Genomic DNA, 11,478 nt, shown 5'->3' on the forward strand with positions numbered 1-11,478 from the left:
TTGCCCTGGGTCAAGAGCTAGGCAGAGGGGCGCCTGGGTGGCGCAGTCGGTTAAGTGACCAACTCTTGGTTTTGGCTGAGGTCCTGAGGTCTCAGGGTCATGAGATCAAGCCCTACATTGGGCTCCATGCTCAGTGCAGAGTCTGCTTGGGTTTCACTCTCCCTTCCCCTCTGCCCCTCCCCCTGCTCCCTCTCTCTCTCTCTCTCTCTAAAATAAATAAAAAATCTTTAAAAAAAAAAAAAGAGAGAGAGAGAGAGCCAGGCAGGAAGCTCTTGAGAGTATTGCTCAAGAATAAAGGAGGCCTGAGGGGCTGGGAAGTAATGGGGCTCATTCTGGCTGCCCTGCCCTGCCTCTGTTTCCCCCCCCCATAGCCCAGAGAGATGGGACAGATGTGGACACTCAAAAGCCCCCTGCTTGCAGGGTCCTAGGAGTCCAGGCCCATGGGACTTAGGGCAGGAGGAGAGAGGGAGCAGGAACCAGGCATCAGGCAGGAAATGGGGCGGGGCGGGGGGCAGCTGGTAGAGTGTCACTGCTCAGAAGACGCAGGGATCAAAGCACCTGGAGGGCTCTCCAGGACAAAGGCAAACACTGAGGTCCCTGCTGCCCCCACAGAGCCCCGCACCCCCCGCCCCCGGCCAGGTATAAGGGCCCCCGGCCCAGCAGGGGATCCAGGCTGTGGAGGTGCCATGGCCAAGTCCCAGCGGCTGCTGTGGCTACTGCTGCTGTCCACGCTGTGCGGCGCAGGCGCCGGTGAGTCTCCCCAGCCTCTCCTCAGCTCCCTCTCCCCCGGGGCCAGGTGTGGAGGAGGCTTCCCGTCCGCCTCCAGCGCACCGAGCTCCGGCCCTGAGCCAGGCGTTAGCCCTAGTCCGTAGGAGCTGAGGAAGCTGAGGCTCTGAGCTCTAACCGCGCTTGTCCAAGGTTACACACCCTGGGGTGGGGGTGGGGTGCATAGAGCAGGTGGGACCCTGCTCCATCTGACTCCAGCACGTTTAAGGGCCAAGCGCTCCTGGTAAAATTAGGGTTGGAGGTTGGGTGAAGTCAGAGTGCCAGGTGTGGCCTAAATCCCAAGGTTGCTCTGGCCCCAAGCTGCAGCTGACTGGACCGCCTCGCCCCTGGCTTGTGCCTGGGGCCCCGAGTTCTGGTGCCAAAGCCTGGAGCAAGCGCTGCAGTGCAGAGCCCTGGGGCACTGCCTACAGGAAGTCTGGGGCCACGCAAAAGCTGTGAGTACGTCCCGCGGGTGCGCCGGGACTGGAGGTCTGGCACAGAGCGTGCTGGGTGGCCTCTGCGTGGGCCTGAGGGGATTCAGGCGCCCGCCAGGGGATGGCATAGGTTGGGATAGGACGGGATAAGATGATATGGATGGGTTGGGATGGGGGGTAGTTGCCTGTGCCTTGGAGCGCTCTGTCAGCCTCACACACCTGAGCTGGGAGCATGGCCCGCCCACTCAAATGCCCCACCTTGGGGCCCCCTCCCCAGGATGACCTGTGCCAGGAATGTGAGGACATCGTCCGCAGTCTCACCAAGATGACCAAGGAGGCCATTTTCCAGGTAATGAGGCCCAGATCCTGGATGAAGCTTGGGGGCCAAGAGATGGGGGACAGAACAGGGCACAGAGGTTAGCCCCCTAAAGAGGCCATCTCCAGGCCGAGAGTGAGACGTGGGTTTGCCTGGGGACTCCAGGAACCTCCTGGCCAGGAGAGGGTCTTGGGAGTGAGCCAGAGATGGTATCTCCTAAGGGGGAGGATCCTCCCTGTAGCCAACTACTTAACCCCTCGGCACTCTCTCAACTCTGGTGCCCTGGGAGAGGGTGGCCAGCCTGCCTGGTGGCGGTCCTGCCTCCAGGGACTCGGGCGGGCACAGACCTCAAAGAGACCAGCCTGACTGTCTCCTCCCTGCCTCCCAGGACACGATGCGGAAGTTCCTGGAGCAAGACTGTGACGTTCTGCCCTTCAAGCTTCTCGTGCCCCAGTGCCATCACCTGCTTGACACCTACTTCCCAGTGGTCATCGACTACTTCCAGAGCCAGATCGTGAGGGCCCGGCAACCTTGCCTCCAGCCTGCCTCCCTGACAGCCCCATGTCCAGCCACACGCAGAGTTACCCACACACACTATGCCCCAGCCCCACGCACATACACACACACCCTACCCGTGACCAGTCCAGGAGACACAGTGGCCCACAGCCACATGGCCCAGATCACAGCCCTACCTGCTCAGCTGTACTGAGTGGGTCCACACAACGGGTTTACAAAACCCCCACTACACACCCTCACACCCTTCACACTCACATACACTCATTCATACACTCATACCACACACTCAGTCATGCAGAACCCTCACCATCACATACTCACACATACAAACACACTCTCACACCCATGCTTGCACTTACCCATTCTCACAAACACACATGCTTGTGCTCATTCACACATATCCCCAGACACCCGCCCGAAGACCCCACACAGCCCCACCTCTGCCTTTTGGCTTCCCCCACCCTCACCACAGAACCCTAAGCCACAGCCCCCGTCCAGCCTGCTGCCCCTCATTCCAGGGCCAAAGCCAGGGGTCTTAGTGCAAGCCCTTGAGCCAGGCTGGGCAGGAGTGGGTCCCCTCCTACACCCTGACCACTCCCTCACCCTGCATTGTGCCCTAGAACCCGAAGGTCATCTGCAAGCCCCTGGGCCTGTGCAAACCTGGGAGTCCAGGGCCAGGGCAGGAGTCAGGGCTGTCAGACCTGCTGCCGGAGAAGCTGATCCTCCCCAGGCTGCCAGGACCCCTCCAGGTGAGGGCTGGGCCTCACACCCAGGTGACAGAGGGCCCTTGCACTGCTGGCCCCTCATACAGATAGGTGGGATTCCAGACAGCGATGCCACAGCCAAGGCCCATAAGCACTTGCCCTGGAGAGAGCAGAGCCAGCAAGGGGACAAGAAGCTCTAAGCAGGGCCTAAGGCAGGGAAAAGGGGAAGAGAAGGCAGGGGAGGTAGGGCCTGGAGGACGCCTTCTCCCAGGGCCCAGCCCGGCCTCACCTGGGGGTGATTCCCTCCCCCAGGATCTCTCTGAGCCGCGGCTGCCCATCCCCCTCCCCTACTGCTGGCTCTGCAGGACTCTGATCAAGCGGATCCAAGTTGTGATTCCCAAGGTGAGACATCCAGGAATATGAGGAGCTCAGCAGGGCCCTCCACAGCTCCACCCTCCCCTCCCCTTCCTCATACCCCTGTCAGGGGCCACACAAGGGACCCCGGAGCTCAGGCTTAGGCCCCGTGGGGGCCAGGTCTAGAGTTCATTCAACAATTGTAAAGCCCCCGCTATTACATGCCAGGCATTGTGCCAGGCGTCAAAGAATAAAAATGAACAAGACCTCGGTCTTGTCCACCAGCAGCTCATCACTGGATGGCGAAGAATCCCAGTTTGTTTGTTTGTTTAGAGAGAGTGCACACAAGGGAAGGGGGGGTTGCGGGGGTCGGGGGAGGGCGAGGGAGAGAATCTTAAGCAGGCTCCATGCTCAGCGGGGCGCCCAACGCGGGGCTTCCATCTCACCACCCTGAAATCAAGACCTGAGCCAAAATCAAGAGTTGGACACTCAACCAACTGAGCCCCCCAGGCGCCCGGACGAGTGCGGCTTTTAGCGACAAAAGCCGTCTTGGCACATTTGTGTGCCGATGGGACTGGCCAGCAGATGGGAGAAGCAGTGAGGTGGGGAGAAAGGACAATGCAGGGTAACGTACTTGGGGGGGTGGGGGCGGGGGTCCAGGGCACGAGTCGATGGGCTGGCCTTGGGCAGAGCAACGACCGTTCCTCTGTCAGCGAAGTGGGGAGGTTAGGCGAGTGTGGGTTCTGACACAAGCAGGTGACATGCTCAAGCATTTGGTGAAAAGTACCCGTTTGGAAGGTAGCGCACCCCAGAGACATACAATTCACTGTGTCGTGCGCCCACCTCCACCTCCCCAGCAATGGGGGACGGGGCGGCCGCCAGCCGCGGCAGACCCAAGGCCAGCCGGCGCCGTGCAGGTTCTTGACACGTGCTGGTTGAATGAATGAAAAAAGGAGGGAATGAGCCAGAGTGCTTGTCACCTCTGCCTCTCTCCTTGCCCTTCAGCTGGGAGGTGGAGTTTGGAATGGGGGTGGGCTGGGGAACCTCCTCGCTTCCCCCAGGTGTTCCAGGAGCCACAGATGAAAGCTGCTGCCGCTGCAGGGAAATGTAGCAAGCCCCGCGTGTGCAGGGGGAAGCCCCAGGTCCGATCACTGTGTGGCCCGGCGGACGGCCACCCGTCTCGGCTGGCCACGCTCCTTCCCACAGCCCCAGAGCCCGTGGACGCCGAGCTGGGATGGCGGCCTGGCCCCTGCACTCACTTAGTGACTCTGGCGGGGCCCCTCGGACTCTCGGATGCCCAGCATCCTTATCTGTAAACAGCGTACTCATTCCCCCTCCCAGAAGGGCGCAGGGTCAAACTACGAGATGCCCGCAGGTGCCGGGCACGGCGTAGACCTTGCCGGGGCAGGTCCCATCGTTCCCTGTCTCTGCCCCCGCCCCAGGGTGTGCTGGCCATGGCTGTGGGCCAGGTGTGCCGTGTCGTACCCCTGGTGGTGGGTGGCATCTGCCAGTGTCTGGCCGAGCGTTACACCGTCCTGCTGCTGGACGCGCTGCTGGGCCGCGTGCTGCCCCAAATGGTGTGCGGCCTGGTCCTCCGGTGCTCCGAAGGCGCTGGCCCCGGTGAGCCTGCGGCCCCCGCCCCTCCCCAGCGCCCACCCTCCTCTTCCCTGCCCCGCCCCCCCACCCCCGCCCCCGGTGCCCCCTGCACTGCGCCAGTCGGGACTAGAACTGAGCACCTCTGCAGGGCAGGCTTGACGGTTCTCTCTCCCAGGCCTCACAGCTCTGGAGTCCCTGCCCGGAGAATGGTTACCTCAAGAGTCCGAGTGCCACGTCTGCATGTTCGTGAGCACGCAGGCCGGGAACAGCAGCGAGCAGGCCATGCCGCAGGCAATACGCCAGGCCTGCCTCAGCTCCTGGCTGGACAGGCAAAAGGTGAGGGACGGGCACGCGGGGGGCTTGGGGCCCTGGGCCTGCCCCCAGTAGAGGGGGGAGCCCAGGAAAGGCTTCCCCGTCAGAGACACACAGAGTCGTCCGACCCCTGCTCTCGAGGAGCTCAAACAGGCAGGACGTGGGCCCAAAAACCGTGGAAAAAATAACACAGGGCAAAACCTGCCAAGGTCAGGGGTCGCCTTTGGACAAAGGGCATGGGCCCCAGAGGACCTGCAGGCCTCCCTCACGGACGAAGACTAAGGCCCGGTTATCACACCATGCCCACGGGAGCAGGAGAGGGCCTGGCCTTCTCTGCAGGGTCCCCGTCCTGTCCTGCCCCATCCCTCTCTCAGTGTGACTCACCGGGGACACACCCACCCTCGGAGAGGGCTGGGCTTGAAGGCTCTAGAGTCCCAGGACTCAGAGTCCCTACAGTGAATTCCCTTCACAAAGTCAAGTCCTGAGGCAAGCCTATTGATGCCCTGCCAGGGAGGCAGCGTTCTGCATGGCACTCCCCTGCTCCAGGATGTGCAGGGCTCCCCACTGCCCACCACATCAGGTTGCCAAGCCCAGAGGAGCTTGAAGATTTCTAGACCTGAAATTTGGGGGGATGGGAAGGTGGTGGCTACGACGCAGGCCCCGCGCGTGAGCTGCGAGCCCCTCCATCTCCAGCGTCCCTGGCTTTCCCAACAGAGACCCTCCATTTCAGCCCACACCAGCCTGTTCACAGCCGGAGCTGCTCGCTGGGGGCGATGGCTGGAGCGCCACCGGGTCAGGAGGGAGCGCTGGAGTGACACAGATAAGGGGAGAGTCCTGCAACGGGCCCAGCCCCCCCCCACACACACACCTGTTTCTTTCTCCTTCCTCAGTGCGAGCAGTTTGTGGAGAGGCACACACCCCGCCTGCACACCCTCGTGGCTGGGGGCTGGGATGCCCACGCCACCTGCCAGGTACTCTCACCCTCCCGGCTGGTGCCAGGACTCTCCTCAGCTCCCAGAGCCCCCACCCTCTCCGGTCCATGATCGGCAGAGGCCCCGCTCCTCTGGGGCCAGGGCAACGCCAGGAGTGCAGGCCCAGGACGCTATTTTAACGTGGGTCAAGGAAAAGCCACAAAAGAATGGACAAGGAGACATAGGAAAGGAGGGGGCAGCCATAAGGAGTGTGGTCTGATGCACATTAGGGAATGGGGGTGTTCGCTGAGCGGTGTGTGCTCGGCAGGAGCTGCCAAGTGGGCGTTCTGGGGCAAGCATCCTACCTCCTCAGGCTCCAAACCCAGAAGGCCCGTGGCTCAGGCGGTCTACAAGGTCACACCACGAACACCCACCAGATGGCAGGCAAAGTGAAAGCTGCCCCTTCCTGTAGGAGCTTCCCATCCCCCTCAGAGCTGGGAAAGGGGAACAGGGTCCAAGGCCTCTGGCCCTAACTCTGTCCCTACGGCAGGCCCTGGGTGCGTGTAAGACCACGTTCAGTCCTCTCCAGTGTATGCACATTCCTCACTTCTGACGAGAACTCAGAGCCATGCCAGGTGAGTCTGGGCTCCCAGTTGAGGGGAAGAAGAGGTAGATGGGTCGTGTACCCATCTGGACAGGGGGCCCTGTGTTCCCCAAGCAGGAAGAGGTAGTCACTGCTGCTGGATGCCCCATCCTCCCCTTCATAGGCAACAACTCAAGGCTCCTGAGGGCCCCTCACAGCATCATCTCAAGAATGGCCTCTCTCAGTCCCTCTCCTCAGAATCCCGCCACCCCTGGGGCTAGGCCCAGCTCCCACCTCCCTCACCTTGTCCCAGGCCTCAGGGGGAGCTGCAGCTCACCCTCTGCACTCACTGATCTTCAGTATTTGACGTACCAAGGCCAACCTTTCCTGAAGTTCAGGGGAAATCACGCTGTGCTGCACAAAGATGTTGTCCCCTTAGAAGCCAGGAACTCTACCATCATCTGACTCCTCCTTCCTGAGACACATTTCTCTCTTCCTGACTGTCATTGTCTAAGTCAGAGGTAGCACCTTAGGATGGAGGGGTAAGTCAGATGCAGCCCCTATGACCAGGGCCCTCAGGGCAGGGAAATGACCCTGAGAGGGACAGACATAGCAACTATGGGCTAGAAGTGTCCCTGAGAGCAAACTTGGCCCACTTCACCATTCTGCTCGGAGCCAGACCCTAACACCCCATGTGTTAGGTGTGTTCACTCATTTTTTAAAAAAATGTAGTGGGTGCCTATGGCCAGAGTGCGCTTTAGGGGCAAGGTCTACAGCTGTGAAGAAAACGATGAACCCCATGCCCTCCTGGCGCTCAGGCCCCAGGGTCCGACTCTTGCATCTGAGTGGGGCAGCCCAGGCCTGCTTCCGAATCTCTCTAGAATTATAAGCCCCTGTGGGAGGCGGTGAGGAGGAAGTGTCCCCCAACTCAGACCTATCCCACAGGGACCAAATTCATGTTTTCCCCCCACCCTGATGACAGCTGGGGGAACCTGGGGGCTGGGGAGCTGCCCAGGAGACCAGGGCAGCCTCTTTTCCCCAGCTCCTAAGGCTTCCGGCACCAGAAAGAGCCAGGCCTTCCATCCCTGTTGGAACAGGAAAAGCAATGGATTGGCCCAGGGGACCTGGGCTCTGGTCCTGACTCTGCCGTCAACTGCCCCTGGGTTCTCCAGCCAAGATACATTGCCCCCTCTCTGGCTCTCATTCTCCTCAGCAGCAAAGGGGGATCGAAGGAGGTGGTTTCTCCTCCTCAGGCTCCCTGCCCTCTGCCCACACTGGGAAGCCTTCGCTCCCACAGTCGCCTTCCCCATCTCCTTTAAGCTGATGGACCATGAGCCCGCAGCTTGTGACCTCAGTCCTGTTGTCAGTCTTACCTCTCCTGTCTCTAACCACAGCCCAAAGCAGAGCCACTTTTTTCCTCTCCGGGTGTGAGAAGCAGCCAGGGCAGCATCTGCTGGAGGAGATCTGTAAGAGGCGGCTTCCGGCCCGGGGACTTCCGGCCAGACTTCACACACCCCACTGGAGCCAGCCCAGCTCCCACAACACCCCCAGGCTGGGTCCTGGGGAACTCGTCAGCCACACACTCCTTCCCTGGCTCCAAGAGGACAGCCTGCCTCACTTTCATCTCCATGTGCATAAGATACTGGCTTTTACAGTGGTTTTGCCAATACTTTCACAAAACTCAAATTCAGAAGAATAAAAAAAAATGGGAACATCAAGTACCATAAAAGATAGATATATGAAGTCAAACTTTAAAAAAAAAAATCAGGAAATCCCTGACTTGTCAAGAATGGACACGGCAGGGCTCAAGCAAGGTGGGAAGGTGATTGGACAAACTTTCATATTTGAGATGTTCTCCGGCTTAAGAGCTATCACTTTAAGACGTAAAAAGGGGTTTTCTTTTTATCTTTTTGTAAGGCAAGCTTCCTCCAAGTTTTGGTTAAAATTCCAGTGTGATTCCATTTCTGCTATGATTTATCTCCTCAAAGCTCAGTTGGGGCACGTGCTAAAAATCAGCTCCTATGTAATCCAATGCCTGTAACAATACCAATAAAGCCTACTGCTTCATATTAAAAGGAAAAAGACAGTCATTGAAAATGCCCCCAAAGCTGCAGCCTCATGCAGCTGGACTGGGCAGCAACATCACTCTCCTCCTTGAGGGAGAAGTAGGCACCCACGGGGCTACCCCCGCCCCGTAACTGCTTCCCGCCCCGCCCCCTCCCCTCTCCCGAAGAGCCCACTCATGGGGATGAGATGAGGTTGTTAGGGTACCCAAAAAATCAAAATATACAACAACAAAATTAAATAAACCTTTATCTTTAAAGACCTAAGTGCCTGGAAGTGTCCCTTTGTTTATAAAAGAACTTTTGTTACTATATGTCCTATTATGAAAGAAATACATGTTTATTATAGAAAATTCAGAAACTGCAGGTCACAAAGGAGTGGAAATCACCCACAATCCTACCAATCCCAGGAGAGGATTAGAGCAGGATGTATACTTTGGCACTGAGCTACAGACATTTCCAATCCATTTTCCCCACATCTCCACCATTCAAACTCCACGAAAAAGCTTTCTATACAACGTGCTCTTGGGGGTAAGGATGTTGGACACAAATCCTTGGCCTCTGAATTTGAACTTGTAAGTGAATTTTTGTAAATCTATAGCAGACTATTGTCTTGGAAACCATTATTTCGATTGTAAGGCCAAGATCCCCGAGAGAAGAGCGTTTTAAATTTTTTAAAAGCTTGGCTGGGAAGATGACGAGACAGAGCCTGGAGGTGAGGCAAGCATGGGGATGAGCTCGTGAGGATGGAAGAGAAGCTTTCACTCAACAGGAGGGCAGGAGTGGACCAGCTAGTGGGAGGAGAGAATTGCAGGAAGCGGCTACAGCTGAGACTCGGGGAGTCCCTGAGACATGCCCAGCAACCTGCCCCCCCAGAGCAGGGTGGGAAAGGAGAAGCCCCAGGAGGTGTGAGGGCCGAAGAGCAGAGAGGACTTGTTCTTCACTTTCCAGGGCATGAGAACACAAGTCCCTTAGAGAAGGCTGCCTCCAACATGACATTAGAAAGAGTGCAAAACACAGCCTTCAAGAGGGGCCTAGCAGACAGGCCTGAGGACAGCCTCAGAGGGTGCCCCCTGCATGATGCAGAAGAGCAAGCACACCCCTAGGGCCCAAGAGGCCGTCAGAATCAGCTCTGCACAAAATGGGGGGCCCAAAAGAGCCTATGACTGGGGACAAAGCACTGACAGATTTCATGCACCTTGAGAGGAGCGGAAGTCAGATCCGACAGCCCACCCCAGCACAAGGAGAGGGGAACCGAGAGGACCAGGGAGAGCACAGTCCCCAGTACCTCTCCTCATGACAGGGCACTTTGTCAATCATTCCCAGAAAAAATGAAAGTAGGGTCCAGTCGTTAGTAACCCAAGAGGGGCTGAGTATTAAAAGAAGGGGCTGGGTGCCTGGGTGGCTCAGTCAGTTAGGCAGCTGACTCTTGATTTCAGCTCAGGTCATGATCTCAGGGTCGTGAGATTGAGCCCTGCGTGGAGCTCCGTGCTGGGTGTGGGGTCTGCTTGGGATTCCCTCTTTCTCTCTCTCATAAATAAACAAACTGTTTTTTTTTAAATAAATAAAAAAAAAAAGAAGGGGCTCAATCACCTTCGAATGGAAATATTATATTCTGGGGGCTTAAGAGCCCAAATGAGTTCAATTATAAAACAATAAAGACAGTTACTTTCATGTCCTCCTGATTAATGAGTGAGATTTAAAATCCACAACACATCATTATAACATTTTATTACAGATCATTCCAAACTTTTCTCTGCACATACACAAAAATAGATGTAACAGATTTTTTTTCTTTAGATTTGATTTATTTGAGAAAGAGAGGGGCAGAGGGAGAGAGAGAAGCAGGCTCCCTGCTCAGCAGGGAGCCCGACGCAGGAGCCTGATTCCAGGACCCTGGGATCGTGACCTGAGCCAAAGGCAGCTGCTTAACTAACTGAGCCACCCAGGCGCCCCTATATATAACAGATTTACAAAAATGGAAACATCCTATATATGCTTTGTAAATTGAACAACTGCTTTGTTCATTTAAAAATAATCTTTCCAGGCGCCTGGGTGGCTCAGTTGGTTATGCAACTGCCTTCAGCTCAGGTCATGATCCTGGAGTCCCAGGATCGAGTCCCACGTTGGGCTCCCTGCTTAGCGGGGAGTCTACTTCTCCCTCTGACCCTCCCCCATCTTGTGCTCTCTCTCTCTCATTCTCTCTCTCAAATAAATAAATAAAATCTTTAAAAAAATAAAAATAAAAATAAAAATATAATCTTGCCAGGGGCGCGTGGTGGCTCAGTCGGTTGAGTGGCTGGCTCTTGGTTTCAGCTTAGGTGGTGATCTCAGGGTTCGGAGATCAAGCCTGGCCTTTCTGCGCTCAGCAGGGAGTCTGCTTAAGATTTCCTCTCTCTCTCTCCCTCTGCTCCCCACCCCCAGGCAAGCTCTCCCTCTCTCTCTCTGAAATGGATAAATAAATCTTTTTTTTAAATTAAAATAAATAAATGATAAATAATAAAAATAAAAATAATCTTTCCAGGGATTCCTGGCTGGCTGAGTTGGTGGAGCATGCACCTCTTGATCTCAGGGTTATGAGTTTGAGCCCCAGGTTGGGTGTAGAGATTATTTAAAAATAAAATCTTAAAAAATAAAAAATAAAAATAATCTTTCCAGGTCAATAAATATAGACGTCTGTCATTACTGGTAACTGCTGCATGGTATTTTTTTCTGGATACAAACTCTTCCCTTTATCAATAGTATCAACTATCGTTATTAACAATATTGTGAAAAATAAAAATCCTGGCACTTACATCTTTGTTTACCAGTCTATTTCCTTAAAGTCAATTCCAAGACATGAAATTTGGGGACAAAAACTATGCACATCTTTACTTTTACTATAGGCTGCATTACCACACTCTCCCCCTGTACCAGCCGTACCA

General features: G+C 56.1%; 1 protein-coding gene across 1 annotated transcript; it reads left to right on the forward strand.

Moving 5' to 3' along the window:
- The first annotated feature begins 686 nt into the window (after positions 1-686).
- Positions 687-6,521, forward strand: SFTPB (surfactant protein B). Its single transcript, XM_078057427.1, has 10 exons — positions 687-750; positions 1,093-1,220; positions 1,477-1,548; positions 1,904-2,029; positions 2,652-2,804; positions 3,048-3,137; positions 4,532-4,709; positions 4,870-5,021; positions 5,888-5,968; positions 6,459-6,521. The coding sequence occupies exons 1-10, from the start codon at positions 687-689 to the stop codon at positions 6,519-6,521; spliced, it is 1,107 nt and encodes a 368-aa protein (XP_077913553.1).
- Positions 6,522-11,478: the final 4,957 nt, after the last annotated feature.

The sequence above is a fragment of the Halichoerus grypus genome, chromosome 10, assembly GCF_964656455.1.
Source record: "Halichoerus grypus chromosome 10, mHalGry1.hap1.1, whole genome shotgun sequence".
Taxonomy (NCBI): Eukaryota; Metazoa; Chordata; class Mammalia; order Carnivora; family Phocidae; genus Halichoerus; species Halichoerus grypus.

What these genes read in the sequence shown, in the direction of transcription:
- SFTPB (XM_078057427.1), top strand. Translation starts at nt 687, where the DNA reads ATGGCCAAGTCCCAGCGGCTGCTGTGGCTACTGCTGCTGTCCACGCTG. An exon ending in TCTGGGGCCACGCAAAAGCT is followed by an intron (nt 1,221 to 1,476) that starts GTGAGTACGTCC and finishes CCCCCTCCCCAG; the next exon opens with GATGACCTGTGCCAGGAATG. An exon ending in ATGCCCACGCCACCTGCCAG is followed by an intron (nt 5,969 to 6,458) that starts GTACTCTCACCC and finishes TCCCTACGGCAG; the next exon opens with GCCCTGGGTGCGTGTAAGAC.